This window comes from Falco rusticolus, chromosome 3 (genome assembly GCF_015220075.1).
Source record: "Falco rusticolus isolate bFalRus1 chromosome 3, bFalRus1.pri, whole genome shotgun sequence".
Classification (NCBI taxonomy): Eukaryota; Metazoa; Chordata; class Aves; order Falconiformes; family Falconidae; genus Falco; species Falco rusticolus.
In genome coordinates, this window is record NC_051189.1 from 112,115,024 (window position 1) to 112,142,938 (window position 27,915).

The following is a 27,915-nucleotide window of genomic DNA, read 5'->3' on the forward strand; positions in this document are numbered from 1 at the left end:
GGAGTTAGAATTATCTCAGATCTAACTGTTCTTACTATACCTGACTCAGCTTCTCCATCTAAAATGGGGATGGTATTTCCTCTGTTACCCACTGAAATTCAGAGTTTGCAAACTGTTCGTAGAATGTAAAGGTCTAACAAAGAAGAGAAAATGTAATCAGAAATACATTAAATTAATCTTACAATCTTGCCATTCTACAAAAGATGTCACAAGCTTAGTAAGTTAATATTTGCAGACTACTTTGAATATTCAAATTGGTATAGAAATATGGGATATATGTTTGTTAAATTCTTGCGCATGCTGCAAAACCCTTTTTTTCTTGAGTGATTTCAGGAAGAGGGCTGTAGGTGGCCACAGACTAGATGGTTTTAAGGTTAGTTATTAGTGAAGGAGGACACGCAACACCGTATTACATGAGTAGCACAATAACTATTTGTGGATTTTACACTTTGTATCGCATGGCAATTAGAAGAAGTACAGAAGTAAAGCCTAAGTACCTCCAAGCCAAAATAAATTCCAACTTATGCTAAGGCCACAACACTCCTAGAAAAATACCCATATTACACCTGTCCTCAGCTTTATTTATCCTCTGAATCTGAAAAGCTTATTTATTTGTTCCATGGCAGCTGGCTCACAATCAGCCAGCCAGCCATGCAGGGATATTGCCCATCTTCATTCTCTGGTACAGATATCCACTGGTGTCTCTTAAGGATGGAATCTTAAAAGGTGAGGCAAGGCAGAGACAAAGACAAATTTAATTTTATCACCATAAAAAGGGACATTTCCACATGGGCAGCAAGGACATGAATATCATGTGTATGCGGGGGCGGGGGGATTATAAACGCATTTTTGGCGAAATTCAATAAAGCTGATTCCACTGCATAAGGTCAGCAATTTACTTTTAAAAAATGATATGATTGCAACTTTTAATATAACCCATGTATTTGCTGCAAGATGCTCTAGAAGATTGTGTAATGTAACCACCCGACCTCTCCACAGGAGCAGAGATCACCCCATTTACCCTTTATTGTCTTGCTAAAAGCAGTGCACATTTGCACGGTATGACAAAGTCAACAGCTTTTACTTCAGAGAGCCTCAGATTTCATTGAGAATGAATTCTCTGCTCTGCTCCTAGGGGAGCGGAGTCTCGCCTGGACTAGGTTCCATCAGAAAGAAAAACTAAATTCCCCTTTTAGCTAAGGAAAGAATGATTGCACTCCAGATTAAAATCAAGAGGGAACAGTGTGTAGCAGAAAAGCAAACAGTAGGATTTCATGTTCATGGGTACCCAAGACATAGTTTTAAACCGAGCAGAAATGTTGTCTAAGAGAACCTAGAGAATTATCTCGTACAGGAACTTATTTTATCTTTCCTAGCAGGAAAGTATCATCAAGTCTGAGATGGATTTCAGCAGAAGAGCAACACCGATTATTCTAATTACACTCCTTGTTTTAGCCCCAAGAGAGAAAGCTGTCTCTTTAGACTTAAAATACCAGGCTCATTCACTGAGCAAATCAGGAACTGAATTCCTTTACTTGCTCCAGGAAGACTGTGGGGAAACCCTGGGCTGGATGACCATGAAGAGCAAATTCCTTCTATCACAAAAATATTTTATACAAATGAACATAAGATTCCCTTCAACTGTCTCAAGGTGAATCTTGCTTCAAAGGTCAGAGCTGCAGGGCTGGATTAGGATTGCACGCAATCTGCCTGAGCCTTGACATTGTGACATTCTAAAGTTTGTAGCTCTCCCATACACAGCTGACAGAAGTAAATTCTCAACCTCTCTGCAAGTGTGGATTTTACTGCAGCAAGCAGCTTCAAAAATCACACGCTGTAGCACCAAGAACTCTGAAACAAGCATATCAAAGCAGTTTATAACCATAGCTAACATAAATCTTACTAAGTCCATAATGCAAAAGTGGTAATTAACCCCATTTTACAGATGGGCAAGCTGAGAATGAGTAACTTGCCCAAAGCCAAGCAAGCAGTCATATCTCAGATCTCCAATGCCTGCTCTTAGATTGTAAATACAGAAGTGACTTTCTTTTGGCACTCCACGTTTACTTTCACTTGAAATCATGATAAATAAGTTACTAAAATTAGAAGTCAGACTTAGGGCCTGGGTCTTTTTTGCCCATCACTGAGGCTAACAATTTCAGGACGCAGAATATAACTGCCTACTTTAGCACTGTCTTCTAGAACAGACTTCAACTCACTCTGCTGTAATCATACTGGTTTTTCAATGCTACCAAGAATGGAAATATTATTTTGACAGTAAACAAGGCAGATATGACTCAAAACACACTCAGTGAGCAATAGGAGTTAATTTTGCAAAGCCATTTTTAACAGCTCTTTTACATTACATAGTTACTGTCAGACGGCCAAGTGGAGAGACATCATTAAACCCATGACATTCCAATTATTTGTTAAAATTAAGCTTACAACCAATATTTCGTAGCATGCACAACTTCCTGGGCACTAAACCAGTCTGTTCAATTTATCAATAATTTCCAAGCTACAAAAACATGGCAAAGGTGATTATGGACTCTTCGCTGAAATACTGAGGAATTTCTGTGGCCCAATGGAAACAGGAGATGTAGCAGACTGTTCACCCAATATACTCTAAATGAATCACCTCTCTTGTTCAGTGGAGTACAGATCTAAATGGTTCAAGATCACTATGGGTTGGGTTGAAGTGAGAATATTACCGCTAATGTGACTTGTATCCTCCATTACAGAACATATATATAGCAGTTAGAGGGTGTAAAATTTGAGAGTTGCTTCCTCAGTCTTCTTCACAAGATCATTAAACACCAAAGGGGTGCCTCTTGTGATACAATTTCTCAACACTTCACACAGAAACCAAAGAGAAAGTCACTGAGATTTTCATGTTTTTAACATTAAATAGCAGATCTTGTATCAAAGCCCTTTAAAATAGTCTTGCTTAAACCAACACACTGTCCTTCTGTATTCCATGACTTTTCTTCTGCTCCCTTTAAATGGGCCCAAGTAGGACTTTTTCCCTCATGCTCAGAAACGTACTGAGTAGTCTAGAGTATTCAAGCCAAATGTGCAAGTACAAAACACTGCATGATGACAAGCTTGTTGGAACTATCCAGTAACAACGATACATTTTCCTGCTGGTGAAAAGCACTTCTATGAGAGAATTCTTTAGTTCCAAGCAGAGCTCATCAGCAAACTTCTAGGACAAATACAGAAAGTCTTTCTTCAAAAACCCCCAAAATGTTCTGGAAAAAAGTAATGATTTCAAAACAAACAAAAAAAATTTCCAAATATTTTCACTGTAATATTATGGTACATATCATAATACTTCTCAATCTCTTTTAATATCAGTTACAATATTAAAGACTCCGGTCCAATCAATACAGACTGATCTGGGCTATAATATTTCATTTTTTCAAAAAAATCTGTGATTTTAAATGTTAATCACTATCTAATATAGAAACAAATTTCCAAATCTCAGAATTTCCAGTGGAATGGAAATGTATTGTTCAACCTAGTTTCTAGATACCACTGAGCTATAAAAAAAACCCTGTTATAAAACAATGAAATGTACACCGAGTACAATGTTATTCTAAAATAACAAACTCACTTGGAAGTAGTTTCTATCTAACACACACACACACACACTTTTCTTAAGCATCTGGCTATTACAAATATAAAAAGGTAGGAAAAAGAAAGCATTGCCTGCCTTTGTACACTGCATCACTTGGCTAGTTATGCCTAAACTAGTGTCAGGTGTTTTTCTGCCCTCTCGTGAATTACTAGTGACAGGGACAAGAGTCAAAGATGAGATATGAACTGATTTTTCCACGTGGACAGGGACTAGATAGATTACGTTTTCCAAACCTCCTTCCAAATCTTGTGGAATGATAGTGAAGGCTTTCTATCAACTATAAAGATTTTCTTCTAAAAACCCCGACAACCCCAAACGATAGCCATATCTGATTCTCCAGGTTGTCATAAGGTTGATCGGTTTATTGCGTTTTGTTAGTGCTAATGCTGCAGGTCCCTTCTTGCCAAAGAAGCTAAGAAAAATCCGTGAAGTTTATGACAAGTTCAAATATCACAAACAGTGGTAAAATTGATGGGGGGGAAAAGTCAGCATGATGAATAGGCTGGTACTGAACAGTAAGTGACAGATACGCAGACGGAAGACTGGCAGGACAGGGAGACATCTCCTTCACAGCACATGGATAGGGATTCTCAATAATTTTCAGGAAGAAAAAAGAAAGCAACTAATGCAAAATACAGAAATGTGGAACTAATTTCTGGATTGTGACCACATCTATTCTTCTGGATTCTAAGGCTCCAGCAGTGAAAATCTTCCCTGTATGCTGAACATTATCAGCACTGGGCAAACACAGCAGAGCCAAAAACGGATGTGACTACTGATAACGCTGATTCAGATAGGAACTGCTGTGAGTTTGTTAGCAACAGAAGCATTCATTCTCGCACTCTTCATTTTTCAGATCCCTAATAAATTTCTTGGGAGACAACTAGATTTCCCCATTCATGCAGGGTTGTATTGACCCAAAGCTTGGATGGGAGGCCCCAAAAGAACAAACTGGTTGCATGAACGGTTTTAGGACATACTTTTCTTTAACCTAAGCAAAACATTATAAGGCACATTAGCTGTCTTGCAGTCATAAACAGAGGCCTAAGCATCTTTGGTAATTAAATATCCCATAGTGCTTTTCAAGAATCTTGGTAAATTTTTTACTCAGTAATTACAGTCTGTATCCCTAAAGCTCCCTCTCCCTGCAAGATCACTTAGGTAAAGTATTCTTCATTTCCTCTCCTAAAAACCACGTAGTGATGTTAAGCCACTGATGTCCTCTGCCTCAGAGGTGGATGTTTTTTAGTGGAAAGCACAGTGAGATCTAGATAACCCTATACACACCATCAACCATTCTCCATGCAAATAGCTGCAAAGTTTCAGTAGTTAATGGGTACAATGTGCTCTAAGATCCTCAGATGAAAAGTGTTATGAAAATGTAGAATGCATGGACTTACGTTTAACCTGTACAGTCATTTCTGCAAGTCTACACAAGCTGTTAGACTGACTTTATGCCACCTGAACACCTGTTGCAAGCTTCCTTATTAATCAGAAAGCACACCCTCCCTGGTTCTACCTAAGGCAGTGAACTTTCTCTTGTGTGTTAAACTAATCTGTTCAAGGTGCTTAATCACAGAATCATAGAGTTTTGGTTGGAAGGGACCTTAAGGATCATCTAGTTCCAATCCCCTGCCATGGGCAGGGACACCTTCCACTACAGCAGGTTGCTCCAAGCCCTGTCCAACCTGGCCTTGAACACTTCCAGGGATGGGGCATCCACAGCTTCTCTGGACAACCTGTGCCAGTGCCTCACCACTCTCATAGTGAAGAATTTGATAACATACTAAGAATATTCTTGCAAAAACCTGGGAAGAAGGAGGAACAGAGGAACATTGGGAGTGACTGTGTTTGTCTTCGCAAGCAACTTTTATGCATGATGGAGCCCTGCTTTCCTGGAGATGGCTGAACAGCCGCCTGGGTGGGAAGGGGTGAATGAATTCCTTTGCTCGCATGCATGGCTTCTGCTTTACCTGTTAAACTGTCTTTATCTCAGCCCACAAGTTCTCTCACTTTTACCCTTCCAATTCTCTTCCCATCCCACTGGGGGCAGAAGGGGGGTGTGTGTGAGAGCAAGCGGCTGTGTGGTGCTTAGCTGCCAGCTGGGGTTAAACCACTCCAGAAAAGCAGGGCTTCTTCCCCCAGCTTTATAGGCTGAGCATGATGTCATATGGTATGGAATATCCCTTCGGGGTCGGGGTCAGCTGTCCTGCTTGTGTCCCCTCCCAGCTTCTTGTGCTCCCGCAGCCCTCTCACTGGTGGGGTGCTGTGAGAAGCAGAAAAGGCCTTGACTCTGTGCAAGCACTGCTCAGCAGTAACTAAAACATCTCTGTATTATCAATACTGTTTTCAGTACAAATCCAGACCACAGCCCCATACCAGCTACTGTGAAGAATAGTAACCCTATCCCAGCCAAAACCAGCACAACAGTGAAATCTTCACTCCTTTTCTTCACCATCCCTTAAATCCATATCCTGTCAGCAAGGTTGAGGAGAAGGGCAAGTCATCTAGCATTCCTTGAATAGTCTACATTCTTGGCCCAATCACACATTCATGTATCAAACACGGTCATATCTAGAAAAGCATAAGGCTTGGAGGGCCACAGCAGTTTGGCTCAAATAGGTATTTTGACAGCATAGGTTACTAGCTATATTTTTTGTACAAGTTGTCGCTGGACTCTATGGGCTTGCATTGTATTTTCTTCTCAAGGAAAAGCTTTGTAAAAACTGTTCAAGCTTCACTGAGACATGTTAAAGAATTAATTACAAAGTAAAGCTGAAGGAGAAAATTAATTTTGGAAACACAAGAGGTTACTTTTCTTTTCCTCCCTTTTCTGGAAGTGGGGGAGGAAAGGCAGTTATTTTCATCTTCATGCTGGGGGCAGGAGTTGGGAGCTGTCCAGTCGATAACCTGGCCATCAGAACAAGGTTTGTAATTAAAAGGTCAGTGACCTGGAAAGCCAGGGCCTCACTCTCAGGGCTTCTGAGTAATGATGGCGCTATTAAATTAAGACTGTTATGAAATCAATGCTAAAAAAGCTTTCATGGTAACGAGATTCCATTCAAGGACATGCAAACTGCCTCATGAAATGGACTTAAATTATAAAAAAGAAAAGTAATAAAAGAGGGTTAAATTGAAATCTGCTGAAGAGTTTAGTTTCTTTAAAGCCCTCCAGCAGTGGGCTGTGCCCCCTTGTCTCGGGTCCTTAAGGTGATCCACTTGGGTTTCTTTAGCCAAGGAGAAAAGCCAGGGGTTCAACTTCCACGAATGCAGACTACCGAAAGAGGAAGAAAATTATGTCAGTTTTCTACTGGAGATTCTAGGGATGACAATATTTGTTTCCAGAGAATCAAGTGTCTTTCAGCTTTGATTGTGGAGGGGTGTGTACAATTAAATAATTCATTCATCTCTTCAGTAATCACCATAGCCTGGCATCTTGACACCGGCAAAATTTTCTGGAACTCTGATGAGCTGCAGAATACTGCACAAGTCCTACAGGAAAACCTTGTGCAGTAACTCATTCCTACCAGACAGAGTAATGAAATAGGTTAGTAGATACAACACGTAAAAGAGCAACGCTTCCCACTACCTCCAACTCATCTCACCAAGCAAGAGTGTGACTGCATTTGGAAGCATGCAGCCCCTTATGTTGCATATATATATATGAAAGACTGATCCAGACAGTGTATCTTCTGAAGACTGTCCAACCTTCTGGGTGGACATTTTCCCAACATAACTCAACAATTACACATTTACTTGCCCTAATGCACTTCTGTTCTCCCATCACCATTATTTCTGAGCTCCTCATATGCTTATGTCTGTTTCCACAGTCACACTCTGGGAAGGCATTACTGTACTTGTTATACAGATGAAGACAACTAGCAACTAAGAAAAAAGTTCTTCATCCAAGATTACACAGTAAGTTTGTAACCTAGCAGTTTTTCTCTTCCCTGCCCCAAAAGACTAGTACCCTGAAAAAAGAGTTCCACATGTACAGTGCACTTCTACCCTTTTTCTCTATCTTGCCAGAAGTTACAGATTCAGAGTACGCAAGATTAACAACAAGCCACATGAGTTACCGGATGGGTAACTGAACAGTACAGGACATCTGAAGCACACCAGTTAGATGACAGACACATTTCCACAAGGGTTTAAACCCCACATGCTGTCTAATTATTCCCAAGGCGCCGCTGATTCTGTGGCATGTCATCAGCAGAATCAGCGAGTTGGACAAAAAACAAACAGCATCTTTTTTTCCTTTCTTTTCTCTGATACTCTGAGGGGAAACAGCTGTTTTTCCCTTCATCTGAAGAAGTTCATGATAAAAAGGAGGAAATGTCATAAATTACACAAAATGCCAGTGTAAGCTTCAAAGAAAATGATAAATGATTCTAATAACTTCATGTTTCTCATTAATGCCTCTGTATTTGGGAGTTTAAAACTGCTTAAGACAACAGAGAAATCTCATCCAACTTCTGAAAGACCTTTTACAAATCCAGGACACCCTCACTCTCCCAACTGTCATCAACACTATCACCCCGTGTTCTGGAGAGCGCAGTTCAGCAAACCCCTGACCTGCAAGTAACCAGGAAAGCCTACTTTCAGCCTCTGCAACTACTGTTTCACAAGAAACCAAACACTGTCCAGTTCATGATCCTGCATAAACTTTAATTTCTCACTGCACTGAAATGTATTGAACAAAATCCAGTTCCTATATTAAATAATAATAAACTGAAATAAAATGTTATTGGCCTTTTTTAGGAAGAAGATACTTAAAAAAGAAAAAAAATATAATTCAAGGTGGAACCATCTCTGCAAGTCTCAGAAGTGAAATTTCTTAGGCAAAGTCAGGATTGCAGGACCTGAAAGCTCAGCCACAGCTAATGCTCCAGTCCTATCCCTGCAGCCTACGCAGGCTGTAGCTGGGGTAGTGGAAGGCTCCCACAGGGGTAAAGCGCCTGGTCTTTTCCCACTGCATTCCCAGACACACGGTGATCCACTGCAGGAGTTTTTAACCAGACTTAATGGGGAGTCATACATCTCTCCTGTACAGTTCCACCAAAGTAACTACAAAAGACAAGTCCATACATGGTTCAACTACGTATAGATAGGAAAACTCCACTGAAATTCTTCCGGGGTCCATAAAAAGATCTTCCTACTCCAATTTCTGTTTGAAGAAACGTGGATCAGAATAACTGTGGAAAAAAATACAAGGGTACCTCTGCATTATTTCCTACAAAGATAATTTTAAAAGAGATTCTTGTAACTGAAATGGTTTCTCTACAGAAAATGCTTTTTTGACTGGCAGTGAGGACTTCTCTACCAGACAGCCTAACTATCTGTAAACCGGGGATGCACACTGTCCTGGGGATGACAATGACTGTATATTAGAGAACAGGGGAACAGCCTACCAACCTGTGCAATCCTTCACTTACCCAGGACTAAACTAGCCACATCTACATTTCAGGAATGGCTGCCTCCATCTGCTAGAGCACACAGGTACCATGACAGTACGTACCTTCTGCTCTCCAGCACGGAACAGAGGTCATGTTGTAAGCTCAGTGGTCAGATCCCATATGGACATATCTCCAGTGACTGCTGGCTAGAGGCACTACCGGACCCTGCTCCCTCCTATCTCCTACTGTTAAGTTTTCAAACAAACAATTAGCACAAAGGGAAGGAGGGCTAATTAACAAACAGGAACAAACAAACAGCTCTGCCAAACCATTTCTGCTCTTTAGTAATTATTAGCCAAGTAATTCATAAGAAGTATTAGTCGGGCCACAGTTTCTCTGTGCCTCCATCTCCCCACCCTTGCTCTTCTCCCAGTCAGGGATTTATTAAAATTAAACAGATTAGATGAAGCTCCTGATACTAAAAACTGTTCAGTGAAGCCTGCGGTGGGGAAGTGCAGAACAAACACCAGAGACATTTGTCTCTAAATTGCTCTAAATACCTTCTGCAAATGAAATTCTAACCCAGCTGTGTTGAGAGAGAAAATGAGGAATAACTGGTCATTGTCAGCACAGAAGAAGATCAGGCAGTTATAATATTGCACGATATACTGGGGGCTAAGGATCTCTCGGCAACAATAGATTTTGTATCAGGTTACCCCGGGTAATCAGCACAGCTTTTAGGCTCAGCTTTCCCTTGCTTCATTGCTTCAATGATAGAGTTGAAATCCCCAAGCTTTTATGATTAATTACTCCCCATAGGTCCACATATTTCAAGGAAAAACTCATGCAGCACAGCGGCCAACAGTCTCCAAATTTTAATGCCATCTTGATGGCAGGGCACGGCAAGCAGCATACCTATGTGACTGGAATGTTCTCTAATTGGCACTAGGACAAGCAGTGAGAGGATCACACAAAATGATGCGCCCATGAAGTACTTGTGATGACATCATTGCTAAAACACAAGACTGTCATTGCCTTCTAGGTCCTTTGCTATTCAAAATGAGCAAAGTGGTGCATATATTTGGACCCTCCATCTCATGACGTCAGGTCTCAGGCGTCTCCAATAAACATTTCATAATCCCAAACAAAATAATTTATATTTCATAGGCTTCCCTACTTCTCAAAATTCAAGATCTTTAGCTATCAAATTTGATGTACCCTGAAGTACTTAGGACTTCAACGTATAAATGGGTCGCTCCCCTCTGAAGTTTGGAGTTTGTATTTTCAGTATCATTCCATCTGCTTAATGTGCTCCATAGTGCACATAATTAACTCCGAGGTAAGGCTGTCATTATTTACATCTTGCGGTAAGGATCTAAGCAATATGGTCCTGGGAGGGTAGCATAATATGGAGTGAACTTCACCTGAAATGCACTGTAAGTTGTGGACTAAAAACTTTAGATAGAAAAAGAACAAAAGATAGATTCACTGTGAGTCAGAAAGTAAAATAAATCCTCAGTAGGCAATGGCCAAACTATGTTCCATCTGTCTAAGATGATATAGGATCTGTCAGGATCTGTTCTATCCTTGCTATAGAAAAGGGCTAAACTCAGTCAGTAGTTTACCATTTCAATCTGAAAGTCAGGCTGCTCCCAAGCGTGACCTTAACCTGACCTTGTTTACTTTCACCAAGTCCTTTGCCCTTCATTCCTCTCTCTCACTCTTCAGAAACATTCGACCTTTTCACCTAGGTGGTGGTCACTCTAAAGCCGTTGTCACTAAGGTTAGAACTGACCAACTAGTCCACAACTCTAAATTCATTGCAAAAAAGATATGATAATAGTTAACCCACAAACTTCCAATGTGTCTTCTGTGTTCTGTAACTCCACATCTGGTGCCAATATTGCTCTAGTCAGTTTGGAAGAAAAGAGACTGATATTTCTTACAAAAGTCAATTTTTTTTTAAGACAGACTGCTTGCCTTGGCCTTAACATACAGTCTTCTATAGCAACACATTTTGGCTTTACACTAACTCAAGCTCCCTCATTATCACTGAGACCACAATCTTAAAGAGTCCATACCTTTCTTCTTCAGAAATGCTCTTCTGGTTGCAAGAGGACTTTGGCGGACTCGTGGATTCTGTAAAAACTTCACTGCTGTCACAATCTGATGAGGGTAGGAGGATTGGAGAAACAGAAGAGAGAAAAGATCCGTGTTAGGAATGGTCAGATTCCTATTTTACATTATGCATTCTGTACTGCAAAGTAAGGCATCGCATCCAACACATGGAGATGATCTGGAGCTGACACCGATCCAACTTTTAGAAACAGTTCAATCAAAGTTTGTGGCTCAACTTTAATCAGAAAGCACAATTATGGTATTCTAACGTAGGAGTTTCTTGTTGAATTACTCTTGGAGCATCTCAACCTGTACAAAGAACTCCATTAAGATTCCTAGGGGTTTCTGTCATTTATACTGTGATCTTCTCACTTAATTTGGCTCCTGTAGTTGAAAGCAACCTTGAGACAATGCACATGATCTGTAACAGTAGACTCACTAGCAAGAACGCTTCCTTTCTATCTTACTTAGAAATCCCTGCAAATTCTAAGAGATTAAGGCCTTTTCTGCCAATATTCTCATTTACCGAAAGCCATAAATAAACTTCAGCTTGCCATGACTGGAAAGAAGCAACTTCACATGTTTTGGATCACATAACAAAAATATCAAAAAAGTCACTTTTCATGACATAAATAGGCAGGTGAGTAGTTAAATTTATGTTCCATACCGGCAGAAATCAGAGATTACTTTTGTCTTCTAAAGACTTCTTCATCTTTCTACATCCTTCTTTAACGTGACAGTGCACTTAAAACCAACCACTTAGTCAAACAAAGGGTAAAGCATGGCATAACACTCAATGGCATCAATGACAATGGCACTAGTTTTTTACACTTCCATTTAGTACCAATGAAAGGTACTTGTTTTTTTTCTTTGTATGGTAGGCCAACTTTCCACACGCTCTCCTCTACTATTGCACACATTATTGCATGTTCCTGCACTAGTGATTCACTTTACTTTTACACAAAGACACAAAGACATCTGTTCTGATTGTGAAGTTAGCAGCACTTAGGAGATGGACACATCCATGTGAACTAGTGGAAGAGATTACTTCTCTCCTCTAGGGCCAAAAACAACCACGGATATGCATGGAAGAGGTTTTTCTCCCCAGACAGTGGCATAAACCTTCTCCTAAAATGGTGGTATATGCTAGACCTATGTTAGGTAGGTCTTGAAGAGTTTACCTTAAAATATGGTTTCTGGAATTCGGTTCCAAAAAGCTCTTCAAAACTTTTCACAGCCAAAAAAGAAGGGGGAAAATAGCACCACTACTGAAATCACCAAGTTTCACTTTATGTTTGAATCAAACCCTTCGAATATGCATTTCTGGTCAGAGAGCAAAGTTCTGATGGGTTTAATGGCACTTTCAATGTACTCCTCAGTGCATTCCATCAATGGTTTTTTTCTTTTAAATTGCATCTCTTATTTCTTTAAATACATTAATCAGCCTAGTGTAGGCAAAACGGATCCATTGGACAATGCAATAAACATGAATTATCATCTATCCAACACGCATAATGGCTTAAAAATACATAATAGCAGGTGTAGTTTAAATGATTAGTTATTACACCTGTGGTGGGTCTGATTCAATTGGGGAAAATCATCTTTAATAGGTTAAAAGGTTTAGATCACCAGGCTTCCCTTAAAGTGGCTGTAGAGAGGGTATGATGGAGTACGCTGTCATTACTAATTCATTTAAGAAAAACATGGGGGATACAGCAAAGAACAGCATAAATGAGCGAATCCAATTTAAACATCAGGTAAAGCAGAAAACACCTTTTAAAAAAGCATGATAAATGAATTTGGAAGAGAGATGAAATTGACATATTTATTTTAACGGGAATTTGACAAAGTCCCAGCACACTTCAAAGTTGGGAGGATAAAATGAATGGGGTATTTTTAATTCTTCTCCTTTTCTTATTTTCCTTCATTTTTTCCCTTAAGTTTACATTCAGTAATTTTGAACCATAAAATACTATAGCAAAATGCCCCGCATAAAGTACACTTCGGCTTCATTTATGTGCACTTGATCTGTCTCCAGCTGAAATGCAGGTGACAGGCAAATCACAGATTTAAACTGTGCTGATATTGCTATGCCAGATGCAGAAATATAAAGCGCCCAAACTAATAACCTTAAGATAATATGCTGAATAAGAAAGATGCCCAAATGAGCAGACCAACAGATATGTGAACATATCAAAACCACTTTCCTTCTAACAATAATTACTTGTTTGTTTCTTCAGAAACTCCTCAACACTCCCTCCCACATTTAGTGAGCTACAGACACAGACACAAACGGCTCTGCAGACCTGAAATTCTGCAGGCTCTCGTATTTAATTATCAGGTTTTAAGCATTAAAAAACCTGTAAGAAATAAGCAGTATTTTTCATTTTGCTATTTCAATCATAACCCTGTGAACATTTTATTGATTCTAACCCTTTATTAAAACTTATTTTTGCCTTGTAAAAATGTAAACATTTCAGTAGTAATTTTCACTCCAAAATAAACTTCTGTTTTATCTCTCCCCTGCATCACTTCCTCCATTATTCACAACATTTTTAATCTAGAAACAAAGTAAAATTACAAGCAACAACAGACTTCATAAAACAGAATCCTGGACATTATTCCTCTTCCCAATAATCCATGTTTCTCATATTTGTGTTTGCATTTACCTCTGAATATTCCTCCTATAGGCTCAGCCGAAATGCCTTCATTTTTATAATTCATCTTGTATACATGAGCAACTTATGAAGCAATTTTGGCCATGTCAAAATGCCAATATTTTCAACAAACATACACAAGAACTTTCCTACCTTCTATGGATCGTTTTCTTTGCACAAACAAGGGCAACTGCAGCGTCCATAATTTAAACAACAGAAAAAGGAGGAGGAAGATGAGAAGACTTTGCAGTCCTGTGTATAGCCAAAAAAATCATGCAGCAAATAGCACTCTGACTCAGCTGCTAACATTGTTCCATACTATTTCTGTATCGTTTGTAACTGTTCTCCAAATTTTCATAGTATTAGGACACTGCCAAATAACGTGCATTGTATCACTACTCTGATTCTTAAGATTGTCAGCACACGCTGGCCAGCAAACTAGTTTTATCTAGGGGATCAGGTACATCACACTCATCATGAAAGACAGCATACTTGGCTTTTAAAAGTCAGTCAGTTCCACCAATTTGCTATCCCACCACCACTTCTCCTGCAGCGATACAATACACAAAGATGTATTTCTGACTGGGTGGTGATGGGTAGAATCCTGCAGCAGGTCCTGTCCTACAGTTTGATTTTCTAATCAGAAGATGAATATAACTATTCATGGATTATATTTGTGTCTGGCCAAATTACATAAATTCAGGCCAAATATTATGCTTCAATGTCAAAGATATAAAACAGAGACAGGAACTTTATTGCAGATGTTGTGGGAGTGCAGCAAGCTGGCAAAATTCTGGGCCAAAGCACAGCACTGACATTATAGCCAAGGTCCCTCATTCCTAATTTCCCTCCCGTTTATGTTAATGGGGAAGGTAGAGCCAGCTTTATTTCTTATTATGCTCAAAGCTGCAGAGTTTCCAATGAAGCAATCTAAGCTACTTTTATCAGTTACTGGTATTAGAAAAATAAACCATGAAATTTAAAATACTGTGACAAATGCTCACTTCCTAAGTCTCAAAAAACCCCCAAACCCAATCAATTAACAAAAATGTAAAAGAAAATGACCTTCACCAATAAAAGTTCCACAGGATTTGGTGGCAGGGTTCCATGTGGAAAACAGAATCAAAAGGCACCAGGAGCACAGCCCATAAGAGCTCTAATAGATTTCCTAATACTGGGAACCCTCGGTAGGTTATTACTAAACAGCATTTGTTGATAGACTGAGACTTTGAGATGACCTGTGATGTAAAGGTTGGGTCTGAATTATACGTTGCAAGGGATGGTATTTTGTCTTTCTGAGTGGATCTGTATCTGTTTAAATGCAACACTTCTTTTCATTAAGCAGAGGCGGCACAGGCCATGAACTATGCACAGACAGTTTACATTACATGTGCGGAAGCAATCAACACTGGCAATATACATGACGTATGTAAAAGAAGTTGGAATTAATTTTTTTCCAGTGTATTAAAAAATAATAATATGGCAGTATCAACAAACAGTCAACCTATTTCAGCCAGAGCAGAAGGCCACAGCTATAGGGCAAATGGAACTGATCAATATATTAGCCTACAGCAACACCCCCTCAGTGTACGGCTGTATGTTTGCAAGGCTCAGAAGATTAAATTGTCTGTGAAAGGTTTCTGCACTCCTACTCTAAAGGAGATACCCAGAATCCTGTTAACAAGCATCAGGCTAAAGCCAACTTACATTTTAACAAGGGCTGACTTAAAAGCCTGGCACTGCAATGAACAAGAAACCCCCTTCTAACAGAAATGCTGCATTTTAGTGAGAAATCAGTGCTCTGCCAGGACTAACTTGACAAATATGGTTATTGGTGGCACAGGGAAATAGTTGCAAAGCAGCTGTTAATCAGGGAAACACATCATAGAACGCTGATGCTAGCACTCGCAAAAAAATGCAAGGGGCTAATTATGAAGCCATATATCTCACTAAAGAGGCACTGTTCCTTGAGATTCTAAGCATAGCTCTCTGAGTCGGGGTCCTGGGACACTACGTACACAATGTTCTCTAACACAAGTCTCCTTCTCCCAGGACAAACCTTTTCCCAGTTCAGTGTTCTGGGCCACAGGATTCTTACGAAATTCTTCTTTCACAGAAACTGCTTGTTATTTCTAAAGAAATTACCTGCCGATCAGTCAGGAGACAGGAAAGCTCCTATGGTTTCATTGACATTTGTATGAAACCATACAGAACCCCAAAAATTATTTCTGTTGTGAGAGAACCTGGACACATACAAAGTGTGGTAGATCTCAAAGTCAGATGAAGAAAAGTTTAAAAATGCAGTAACAACAATTTAAAAAACCCTCATGTAAAACAGAGCAAAGAAAAAAATACAATTTAAAGCAAGATTCAAAGGAGTCAAAATGAGAAAAGGACAAAAGCAAGGAAGAAACAAGCATCAAACCTTATCTGAGATTAGAACCCAGAACTTAAGGAACACAGAAGCATAACCAAAAAATGGTTATACAAGCTCAAAAGGAAAAAAAATCCCAGGTGCCTGGAAACTCAGACAACAGAGTTCCATGAACGACATGTAACTCAAAATAATCGATGTCAACAGCAACCAGGTGAAAGGTAAGAAAGCAAACCTTAGCCATGTATTTATCACCCAGTTTTCACTAGCAAGGCTCCCGATGGCACAGAGGGGTGAAGGCTCGGGGCAGGCGGATTTCTGCACAGGCAGCCAAGGGAAGCCAGGGCTGCGCCAAGCCAGAGGCAGCACAGAGCCAGAGCCAGTGCCAGTGCTGAGCCAGTGCCAGCGCTGAGCCAGTGCCAGCGCCGAGCCAGCACAGAGCCAAAGACGACAGCGCAGAGCCAGTGCCAGCGCCGAGCCAGCGCCAGCACCAGCGCAGAGCCAGCGCCAGCGCAGAGCCAGAGCCAGCGCAGAGCCAGAGCCAGCGCAGAGCCAGCGCCAGCGCAGAGCCAGCGCCAGCGCAGAGCCAGAGCCAGAGCCAGCGCCGAGCCAGCGCAGAGCCAGAGCCAGCGCCAGCGCCGAGCCAGAGCCAGCGCCGAGCCAGAGCCAGCGCAGAGCCAGCGCTCCCCCTGCCGAGACCCGCCGCGGGCCCGCACGGAGAGGCAGGCTTCACCCACCGGCGGAGCCCAAATTAAGTGTTTTCACTCAGTGGAAATGAAATGTTTTGCAAGATGAAACAGAAAGAAAATTGAGGTTTTAGGTAATTACTAGTTGGCATTTACATATCACAGGCTGGTTCAACACCTATTCATTTTCCTCTTTTATTTTCAATTTTTTAAAATTGCTCATTAAAATGAACACATGACAGGGACAGGGGGAAAAATTACTCTTCCTCTTTTTCCTGAGGACTACAAAATCCAGATCTACTTTAAATACATTTATCTATAATTATCACATACAAAAAAGCCTTACTTAATTTACATTAATAGGGTGACCCAAAAAAAAAAAATTGATAAAAGCCAGAAAAAATCCAAGCCAAGCTGTCTTCCTGTCACCTTGTTGTGCCTACTTAGTTCCAGGGACAGCCTCCACGGAGCCAGGACCCCTGCCACTCCCTACACATGCTGGAATGAGCAGAAATGAAGAGGCTGAAAAATCTTCAGCATACACTGCTATCCTATTCCCACTCATTTCACCCACCAGTTTAGCTACAGAGGCATGCTTTCAGATGCGTTCTTTCCCTTCGACATACTTCTCCCTCATTTCTTCTACTATTCTCACTATAAAGCAGTGGCTCTATATAGTCCCTATTCTCAACTTCTTTGTTCCAGCAGCCACTTCTCACTTCCTCCAGCTGTTCATAAAGGCGTGACCTTTCCACCTTCTTTATTCACACAGAACCAGTCTTTCCTCACGTAACCTTACCATTTCCAGGGATCCTGATCTGCAGCTCGAATCAGACTTACAGGCTGTCTTAGCTTGGTGGCCTCTCCATTCAGATTCCCATTGTTCAGTTAAATAAATATTTTCTATGCAAAGCCCTTAATTTTCCTGTGTCCTTCAGCTTTTTTTAATTTTAACCTTGTGAAAGTCTTATTTAACCCCACAATGCATTCTAGGATACAATTTGTATGAAAAATGCTATATAAAATAAAGTTTTATTGTATCATATGTTAAGGACATAAAACATCCCTGATAGAAGTGTACAGTAGCTGACATGATAGACTAATATATTTTAAGGTCTATTGTGTAAATATGTATTTAGGGAATTCTAAAGCATGGTATTATTGACCCAAGTCTCTCTTAAAACACATTGATATATGGAGTAAAAGCCCTTATGAAAAGTAGCAACTTCGTCTGTGTAGTAGTCACCTTTCAAAGTGAAATATCTCTGCCATCTTCAGTTTTTTCTGATTCAATTTAAAACATAGTGGACATGTTGACAAAATTCCCGTCTTTTTAAAAGGAATAATATACAAGTAATACTTATATGCATACAACTACGAAGAACAAGAAACTTTTAAACAAGCTTTAAAAGAAACACATGATAACTATTTTTATAGACAGAGAAAATGTGCTATCTACGTATTTATTTGAGGAAGAGATACACCTTCAAATGAGACTTCGCACACATTTAACACAATGCAAACCTGCAGGCAAGTGAAAAATGCTGGAAAAACATAAGAAATATGAGCAGAAGAACAAACTAAATGTATTAAACTGATAGTGCAACCATAATAAACTTTAACCAATGAGTAGCATGAACCTTTTTTTCTAGAGTTCAAAAATGTTAACTTTTAAAGATATAATCTCACTTTCAGAGGAAAAACAAACTTTACAAATCCCCTTCTTGTACTTCTGCCTAAGCTTAAGTTGCAAGCTGCCTATAATCACCACTACCACCAAAGAAGGTATTGCAGCAAGATGAGCAAGGTGGGGGCGCGGGGGACACACACTAATATTTGCAATCCAACTGGCAGCAAATTATTTGAAGTTCTGTTTACATAAAAACAGCAACAACCTCAGCACTGAATGTACTGTATCATTGTGGATAATATATGGACTAAAAGGTCAGTGTCTCATGCAAGTAGGTAAGGTATCTAGCTTTCAAGTATGGCTGAAGCCAGTGTGCCATGATAAGGTTAACAAACCGATTCAACAGGACCTAAGAAAGATGCCAGAGAGAAGGTAAAGGGTCAAAACTTATTAAGGAGAATTTTATTTTTATAACTTTTCATGACAGTACCCAATTTATACGTCTTGTTTCTCCCTTCTTATAGAAGGAGGCTCAGGGATCACTGAGGCTCTGTGCTGTAAAATTAATGCAAGCGTCAAGCTTTTGAGCTGAATCACTCCAAAGGAATGTAATGACTCAGTGTCCAAGATGCTCACTACAGCAGAACTAAGATCATTCCATGGCTCCACAACTAAAAAAAAAGTTCATGATACAGCTTCCAGGGGAGTGGATGGCAGCACTTCCGCTCTTACCTTTTTAACTCCTCTCTCCATATTGCCATTACTAAAGAGTTAAAATACAACAGCTTTTGAAAGAAATCTCTTTTACCCTATTATCTTCACATGTGTGGAACATAAAAAACAATGAAGCTGTAATTTATTACATTTTCATTCTTTTAACTACAGGGCAGACAAGGACTGCTGGAGGTTCATTCACATGCTAGGGAGCTAGAAGATGACGTAAGGATAGGAAGTCCGTGTCACATCTAACAATTGTGCCTGAGTACTTAAAATCACTACTGAATGGTAGACTCCAGAAAGCTAAATCAATCAAAGAGATGCACCAGAGCAGGATCATTGTTCAGACTTACTTAGATCCTTCTAATTCCACAGTCAAGGGATTGGAAAATAGTAGTAATACAATGGTTTAGATTGAGTGCAAGAGGATCAAAAGTAGAACCCATCTGTGGAAGATGCTATAAAGATGTTTCAGACTGAAATGACTGAAACTGACAGGAAAAATCAGCAATCTATTATTCCTTGAACTTGCTATTTCAAGAACATTTAACAGAATTCTTAATCCATGGGAAATGTAGATTAGAAAGCGAGGGTTTTCCTTGCAGCAATAAAACCCCAAACAATTAGGACTGAAGTCAGGGGGCTATGATGGCATTATTACATGGAAGATCTGAACGATAGAATGAATAAGGAGGTACTGGAGGAAACTGCTTGGATCACCAGAACCTAACAAACAAAAGGTTTCATGCTGGAAACAATTTAAGAAGCTGGAAATCGTGACAGGTGCACAATAAATCATGCAAACCACAGCAGTTGGCAAACAATAGCAAAAGAAGGACTTCGAACACTGGAAGACCTTTATATAAATTTAGTGTTTTACTTAGAGCTCTTTGGGACAAGAATCGTCCTTTTACTCTGTATTTGCACGGTGCCTGGTGCTGGTCTGCAACTGGCCTCCTAGACATTTATTACAACACAAATAATAATAAAGACTGAGCAGACCATGCACTTTGTTCCTGCTGTTAATTGCCCCATTAAGGGAAAAACTATGTAAGGGGCAAGAAATCTGATTGGCCAGAGCTGCTTAGTCTGTGGGGACTGCAAGTGGAATAATTTTATAGATTTGAAAGCAGCTGCGTCCCTTGTCTTTGTCCAGTTCTCAACAGGAAGAAGCTCGCATCACAGAATTTCTCCTTCATATGTAGGAACTTGCATGAACAGCCTCAAAAGCAACTGGGCTTCCCTGCAAACTCTTAGGATGCTTCCTCTACAACAGCAGTGAAACCCAATATAAGGGTAAACACACGGAACATACCCTCTGTATCTGTCCATACCATAAATATTCTGCAAGCAGTGGGTCCACTTCATTTTCCCCTGGAGTCAGTTTGGCATTTTTCATGGATGTTATATTCACTACTTAAAGAAACAAAGCATATAGGTGTCGGGACAAATTCAGGATGCTGCTCAACCAATACAGCACTGTATGTACCAAAAAATCGCATGTACTGATCACCAGCTCCTCTCTGTTGAAACACTTGAGTAAGATCCCACCATTCTAAACTGAGTCAGAATGTCCAAGAGAATTACTTCTACAGAGAATTTTACTCAAGCCAGAGTGTTCCTGCCTAGTTTCTACACAGAAATTTGGGTCCACACGAGGAAGGCCTACAAAATCAGAGAAGGTTCAAAATGGCACTTTTACTGGTTTTTGTTCTCCTTAAACTTTGGCATAGCCAGCACATGTCAGGGACTATTATAATTATACCCTTTAAATGCTGAAAAATTAATAAACAATTACTCACTTCAGGAAAAAAAAAAAAAGAAAGCAGCCATTTCCTTGACAAATACCACAGAAAGCATCAACAATCTCTTTGAAATCTGGGTCCATACCACAGCAAGGGATTAACACCAATGTAAGAATGGCCATTGTTGCTCCGGAGAACTGGCACAACCAAAAGCTTGAGCCTGTAATGTTGCAGTTTTCTTAAGAATCTGCACCTGATCCATTGGAGCTACAACACATTTATCTATCTTTGAAACAGAAGAAAGTAGATGGACTCTTTAATGCTGCTTTGGCCCAAGTACAGGCTGTTCGATCAATTTCTACTAAGCTACAAAGTCCAAATTCGGGGGTAAGTGTTTGAAATGCGCTAGTTTCAAACCTGCTAGGCCAAAAAGGGCTTCCACACTGCCTTTGTGGCTGGAAACTAAGGGTGGCCTCTGCTGTGGTAGGAAGTCAAGCTCAGCTTCCCAGGAAACCATGAGAATGGTGAAAAACACAAGCTTTCCGGAACAAATAGGTGAGACAGCAAACGTGTGAGACCTTGATAAATTCTTACTGAAATTTATTTGCAGCATAAATCTTGACTAAAATCTGCCATTCAATTAGTTCTTTCCTAAAATATTGGCAAGTTCTATATTAACTTCCTTGAGAATCCAGAGGGAACTCAGTTGCACTTGCACTGAAAGGCTTCCAATTTTCTTTAAAAAATTAAATAAAGTTAAATAAAACCCACATATCTCTTTTTAAGCAGACCCATGCTACTCAGTCTTCTCCCCACCTCCAATCAATGGTAACCCAATTCAAATGCCTTACAGCTCTGTCTGAGAACTAGTGGAGAGATCAACGCTTTTTATCTTAAGGATTATGGATCACTATTTGGCTGACTAACATACCCAGCAGCCCATCAGAAATACCACAAAGGGCACAGTGTTTCTCCTTCCACCCCTCAGACTTGAGAAAGCAGCATATAAAACTTCACCCCTTCATTTGCAGTTCTTAGCCTGCCTGCCTTGTTTCATACTCTAAACATACCAAGATTTATTAACCTTTACAGTAAAAACAAATAAAATAATGATGAAGTAAAAACACAGTGATGTAAGGGCTGCAGCTAGCACCGTTTATCTGTGGAAATCCAATTAGTGCTCAAGTGGCAGAGATACCTGGAAAAGTGCTCACAATCAAATAAAAAAAAGATACAAAAACATTAACCTGATGGCTAAAAACTCCACATTTAAACATTTAAAGTAATAAAGGTGCTTTTATTGAGTATTTTCTATATTTCATTAGGTCCCAAATTGACGAGGAGCCCTAGAGATGCATTTCCTGGGCTTTTGGATCCTTAGACCAAACGCCTGCCTTTGTTATTGTTGTAAAAAACAAAAAAGAAAGAGTGTTTTTTGCTAGAATGGCAAACTTCTTTCTCCAGTAGCAACTACAGCAACAATTGCATAGGCAGGAAATGCTGAGAAGCCTATGAAGATATACTTCGATCTGACACGTTCATTCTGTACTTACCATGATGTGAGCAGAGATGTTGTCTGAATTACTTTTGCATGTAAGAGTATCTGGATTTACCTCTATTATTGTGCTCTACCAGAAATTCTTCTCTCAAAGCCATCACCTCCTGTCCCTTGGCTGGGAAAGTGACCATATTGATGAGACAGTTGCTAGAAAGTCAAGTACCTGCTATACACCTTGACGGTCTCAGAAAAGAAGATGGGAACTGAATAAATAATGAGATTAGCTGAACCCCTTGCAGTAAGGCCTGCTTACAGGACTTAAAGAAAAAGCATGCAGTACAATGTCGCTGCTCTATCTTTCCAGATACGGTGACCTGGCTGCTTTTTGTCAGCATTAAATTAACTTAAAATTTATTAAAAGAGAAATCAGGGGAGAGTCACTGTCAATGAACAGAAGACCAAACTTCGGAGTAAAAATTTTCTTCATTTCTCTAAAACCACAGAACAGGAGACAATAATACTTCATAAGTTTGGGAACATCTAATAGAACCCTACCCACTGGTTTGCTTCCAGCAACATGTTACACTTGCTTCTACTATCAATTTATGCATGCTGCTCTTAAGCTTTACACACAGGAGTTGAACATACACATTCAGAATAAACTGCATTAAATGCAAAACAAAATGCACTTAAATTCCATTCCAAGGTCAAATAACCGAGTTAAAAAAAGCAAACTTCCTTGAACTATACAGAAAGTACATTTGTATTTATATTACTGATTTTTTTATTTTGTATTTTGTCCATCTATTTTTAAAAGTCCAAAAGTCTTTACTACCCTCCTAGGGAGATTTCGTGACAGATCACTGTCAGGATTTCTACCTAATGCTAACCCTTAACTTCCTTTTTTTTGTAATATGAATCCACTGCTCAGAAATAAATTTAAGACCTAAGAATGAACAGCTTGGATTGTACCGGATACCAGAAAAATAGTTATTTCCTGACTTCACTCTTTCATTGGGCTGCTATTCACACTCATGTGTTCTGAACTGACTGGCCCTATGTGTGGTATTCTCTTTCTGCAGAGAATATTCATGAATTAGCTTTTAGATGCCAAAGAGTACAACTTGTCTTCAGGGAACAATTTTTTCGTCTCTTTAACTTTTGTGCTTGGTATGTAGCAAATGATAAACAGGAATGTGATACCTAGAATTCGCACACTGAAATGTAAAATGTTTAAAATAAAAAATTATGGGGAAAAAAATCCTGTATCAAACAGATTCAACATAGTAATGTTTAGATTCCCCTCCTCTCTGTCCCCTGTAATCAACAGTGATGAGTACTGGGTAAGAATCAGTGGTGAGAGACCTCCTGCTCCTGTCTGGAGTATAAAGAGTCCTGGTTTATTATTCTGCATTTGCATGTGGCAGCAAATGTGTAAATGTTTTAATAATACAAAAATCCCAATAGAGTGGTGGAGGAGGATATGAAAGAAAGAAATACAAGGACATTTACTTTCTTGAGAGTGAGATAGAAAGGAAAAGAGAGAAAGAAGATGACATGATAAGGGACAAAGCAAGCTTTCTGGGGTATATCTGGAAAAAGCTAGAAGAGAAATCATTAGGAAGTCCATAGTGCATCTACAGTGATACAGTGTGGATCAATTCATTTAACACTGCCCTGTACATTTACAGAAAAGTACTTTTGATATAATAAAGGCTCATAAACACACAGAAATTGGGTTAGACCTGTTTCGAATTCCTGCCAAACAATGGTTCAGAAAAATGAAGCTCTATTTTAATTAGCTCGACTCAAGAGTGATTTGATAACAGCAGATGCTGTCTGGATGCTTTCAGCTTGATGGGCTCCACATACATGAACTTAGGAGTGGCTTTGATGCAATTAGATATCTCTCTCTCCTTTAACATGTGTTAAGCTGAACCAACGGCTCGTGTCTATTTAACATCTTGAACTAGGAGGATATTGACACTCTTCCTCACTCTTCTCCAAGTGAGTGGAGCTAAAGCAAAGAGAAGGCAGCTCATTTGGGGCTTATCCATTCAGTTTCAACTTGAGGACAGAAAGGACAGGGCACCAATATACTACTGTCAACATAATATTAAGGTCTTAACATTAGATCTGTTTCTACCACAAACCACATTTCCTGGCATGTAATTTTTACAGGATTGGTTAGTACCAGTCAAAAAAATTGCTGCTTCAACTTATGTCTTCTTCTGTAAAAACAACAGGGACTCAGTAATAATTCCATACATCCCTTTCAGTCCTATATTCCCAGGAGATACTCCTTACACACACTGTACCATTAGAGTAGCTTCCATTCAGCCACGGTACAGCTCTCCCACCTACTGCCTACCATTTTCTTTCAGAAACAACTTCACCTGTTCCTGGAAATATTTGTGCATTGACATCTTAAGAGAACCCTTTGCCTTTCTAAAGTGATCTACCTACCTCACTCTGTAGCCATCAAGTACAAGCATTTGCTAAAGGACACATGCAACATAGGAGCTGCTTTAATGCATCAGGGACAAGGCTAATAGGAGGTCTTGATTTGTTAATTATCTGTCAGTTTGTCACAGCTGGGCTGCAAGGAGTGGGTGAGGGGGAATTTTTCTGCTTGGTTCTTTCTCTAAATGCTGAATTAGGCTGTCAAAACCTTCATCCCACCACAAGAGGCTGTGAAAAGAAGAGCCAGACTACCCTTTTCTTCCTCCTTTTCCCAGCAGGATATGTTGCTTCACATGTCCTACCCTCCCCACATGTCTACGGAAATGTATATGGCATATCTACAATGACCTTCACACCATCACACCATGCCCAGTTTAGTCAAGGGACATTAGCAGACCTGAGCATGATAAATCAGAGAGGAAATCCCAGTGCCAGGGGAGCATGCAGGAGGCACTTATTCTGCAAGGAGTCCTAAAGTTGCTACCTGCTTGAATCAGCAGTTCCAGAGCGGGATTTTGGAAGCCAGAAAGCTTGGCCCCAGTGAGAGCAGACAGATAAATATACATGGAGTTATAAAGAGGTGGAGTAGTGGCAAGATTCCCTTTCTTTTTACATCTCTGCCCCACATAATCCTCTACGTAGAGGAAAAAGTTCAGGCTGTGAAATGGGATAAAGCATGGAATACTACCATGGAGACAAAGCTAGAAAAGCAGAAAGCAGGCCGAGATGTAGCAGTAGAATTTACTACAAATGCTAACACCTCTTAAATCCAGCTAAATGTTGCCATTAAGCCATGAGAGCCTAGGGAGATCCCCACCTGCTCCTCTGTTCTCCCTGCAGGCCACGTCCAGAGCATCCCACCTCTCAAGCCCTCTCCTCAGCAGGCCCTGGATTATGAAAAATCCCCTGCAGGAGCTTCCCACATGCAACAGACACACCCCTTTTCTACCACCAGCGATGCTTCTCCTTTCACGTGTGGGAGGCTCAAAATTTATTCCAGGTACACAGGGGTACTGCCCGCTTGAGATGGGAAAATTGAGGGCATTCAGCTCTGGCTTTGTACAGGTGATCAGAAGCTATAAAGTCACCTGAACTGGAGAAAAAAAAACCACCATAAGCATTCCCCTAGTCCGCTACAACATACATCTAAAAAAAAAAAAGTGGTGGGGGTGGGGCTAGTGTCTCAAGTTAACAGTTGGGGTTTTACACTTAGGACAGCCAAGGAGCACATATGTATACAGTTGGTACACAAATCAAATTCTCAAAGCAGTTTTCTTCTGTGGACCATCTTCTGTAGTTTGACAAAACTGGTGCTTTTCACCTTTTGACCTAGAATCCCCTAGAACTAGCATTTCATTTCCTAGTGTGATCCACCTACCAGTACAGTACCTCAGCTGTAAGGGTAGAACAAGAGCTACAATCTCCTTGCCTCATTAGTTAGATCTAAGCACTAAAGCAAATGATACATTTTTGCACAGACAGTCCTACCTTCCCCAAATGGGGCCTACTGAGAAATCCACTGGGGACAAAATAACTGTCTTCATCATTCCTCAGGTAAAGTTACCAGATCCATTTTGGGCAACGTTTGCAGAGCTTTTCCCTGGGAAACAAGATTTGCTAAAGCACTGCTTCTCAAAACTCCATGCAAACTTGACTCCCTTTTGCACTCACTCATCTGTTGTGGTGGCTCATCCCACATTCCTCAGCTGAGATGGCAGCAAGTTCCTTCAGGAAAATGAGAGTTACTGGAATAAATGCTAACTCTTCAAACTAGGAGGAACAGAACTCCTGAAAGCAATTACAAGTAGAAAGCTGTTTACTGGCTAGTGACTTTGTGACTTCCTTTGAAGCCTTTTGCATCCCTTTGGGGGTTATAACCTAAGTTCGAGAAACACTGCTTTAAGGAACTTAACTATCAAGAGACATTGCATTGGTAAGGACAATATGATGACACAGCATTGTTCCGCACCCCACACCTACATAAGAGTTTAGAAGCAATTTCCCAGCAGGTCCTGGTGGCCTCAGCCCCTTTGCCTTCAAAAGCTCTGCCCTACGGTGATACAGACTCATGGGTGTTGAGATGCTGCTTGAGATAAAGACCCAGTAGAATCGGTAATACCACTAATGCAGCAGTCAGCATTAATTATTCCAAACTACTATAGGGCAAGGCCTGTGTCTCTTAAAACATCTGTCTCTCAATCTTCTGGTCTTTAATAAAATCACCCTCCCAGCCATAGGGTGTAACTGGAATTGTACATACGCATGTGCATGCAAAAACATAAATGCATAGGGAGAGATTCAGGTCCTCATTAAAAAATGGAATAAATAAGAATTCACCAAGGAATTCTGCCAGAGTCTGATTTCCAGATCTGGTTTTGCTGCATTCTTGCCCACAGCTTGCAGAGTTCTGGGTGCCTCCCTATCCTTTTCCAGCTGCGCAGTCCTCTTCAAATTCAGACTTCTTGCACCTATAATTACTAGGTGCCCTGTGCCAGGCTCCTTTAATTAACCAACCCAACTCTTCTCCCTTTGGGATCAGACTAAGCTCTTTTTTATTAGTTCCATCAGTATTTAGGCCTAAGCAGGATACCTTATACCACTTTGTGAGTGGGACTGTAGGGTGCAAATGACCTCCAAAGCACCTGCCTGCAGAAGAGGCAAAGAAAGCAAGACTATGAACCACAGAGAAAAGGCATGAGGGGTTGATACACCACCAGCAAAAATGACACAATTCAAAATCCTCAGGAAAAGCCTTGCATGAGAGGGACCTCGGTGTGCCAGTTAGGTGCTACTGCAGTGCTGAAGGTGCTTCAATCCAAAAAGCAGAGGCAAGCACAGAATAAAATCCCTTATATGCCAGTGCGCCAGAGCCAACCTTGTGATTTTTAGGGCTCCAAGAAAAAGCTGAGCATTCCTGGAAAGCACTATTTCCCCAAGCCTCACTGTCTCCAACTGACACTCTTACCAACAGCTAGGATGGAGTCTGAATGA

General features: G+C 40.3%; 1 protein-coding gene across 1 annotated transcript in view; it reads right to left on the bottom strand.

The window, feature by feature from the left end:
- PEX14 (peroxisomal biogenesis factor 14) overlaps positions 1-27,915 on the bottom strand; it is an 80,341-nt gene that overhangs the window by 31,551 nt on the left and 20,875 nt on the right. The window contains exon 3 of the mRNA XM_037378624.1: positions 11,118-11,202. Within this exon, the coding sequence (XP_037234521.1) occupies positions 11,118-11,202 (85 nt within the window). The remainder of the gene's footprint in view (positions 1-11,117; positions 11,203-27,915) is intronic.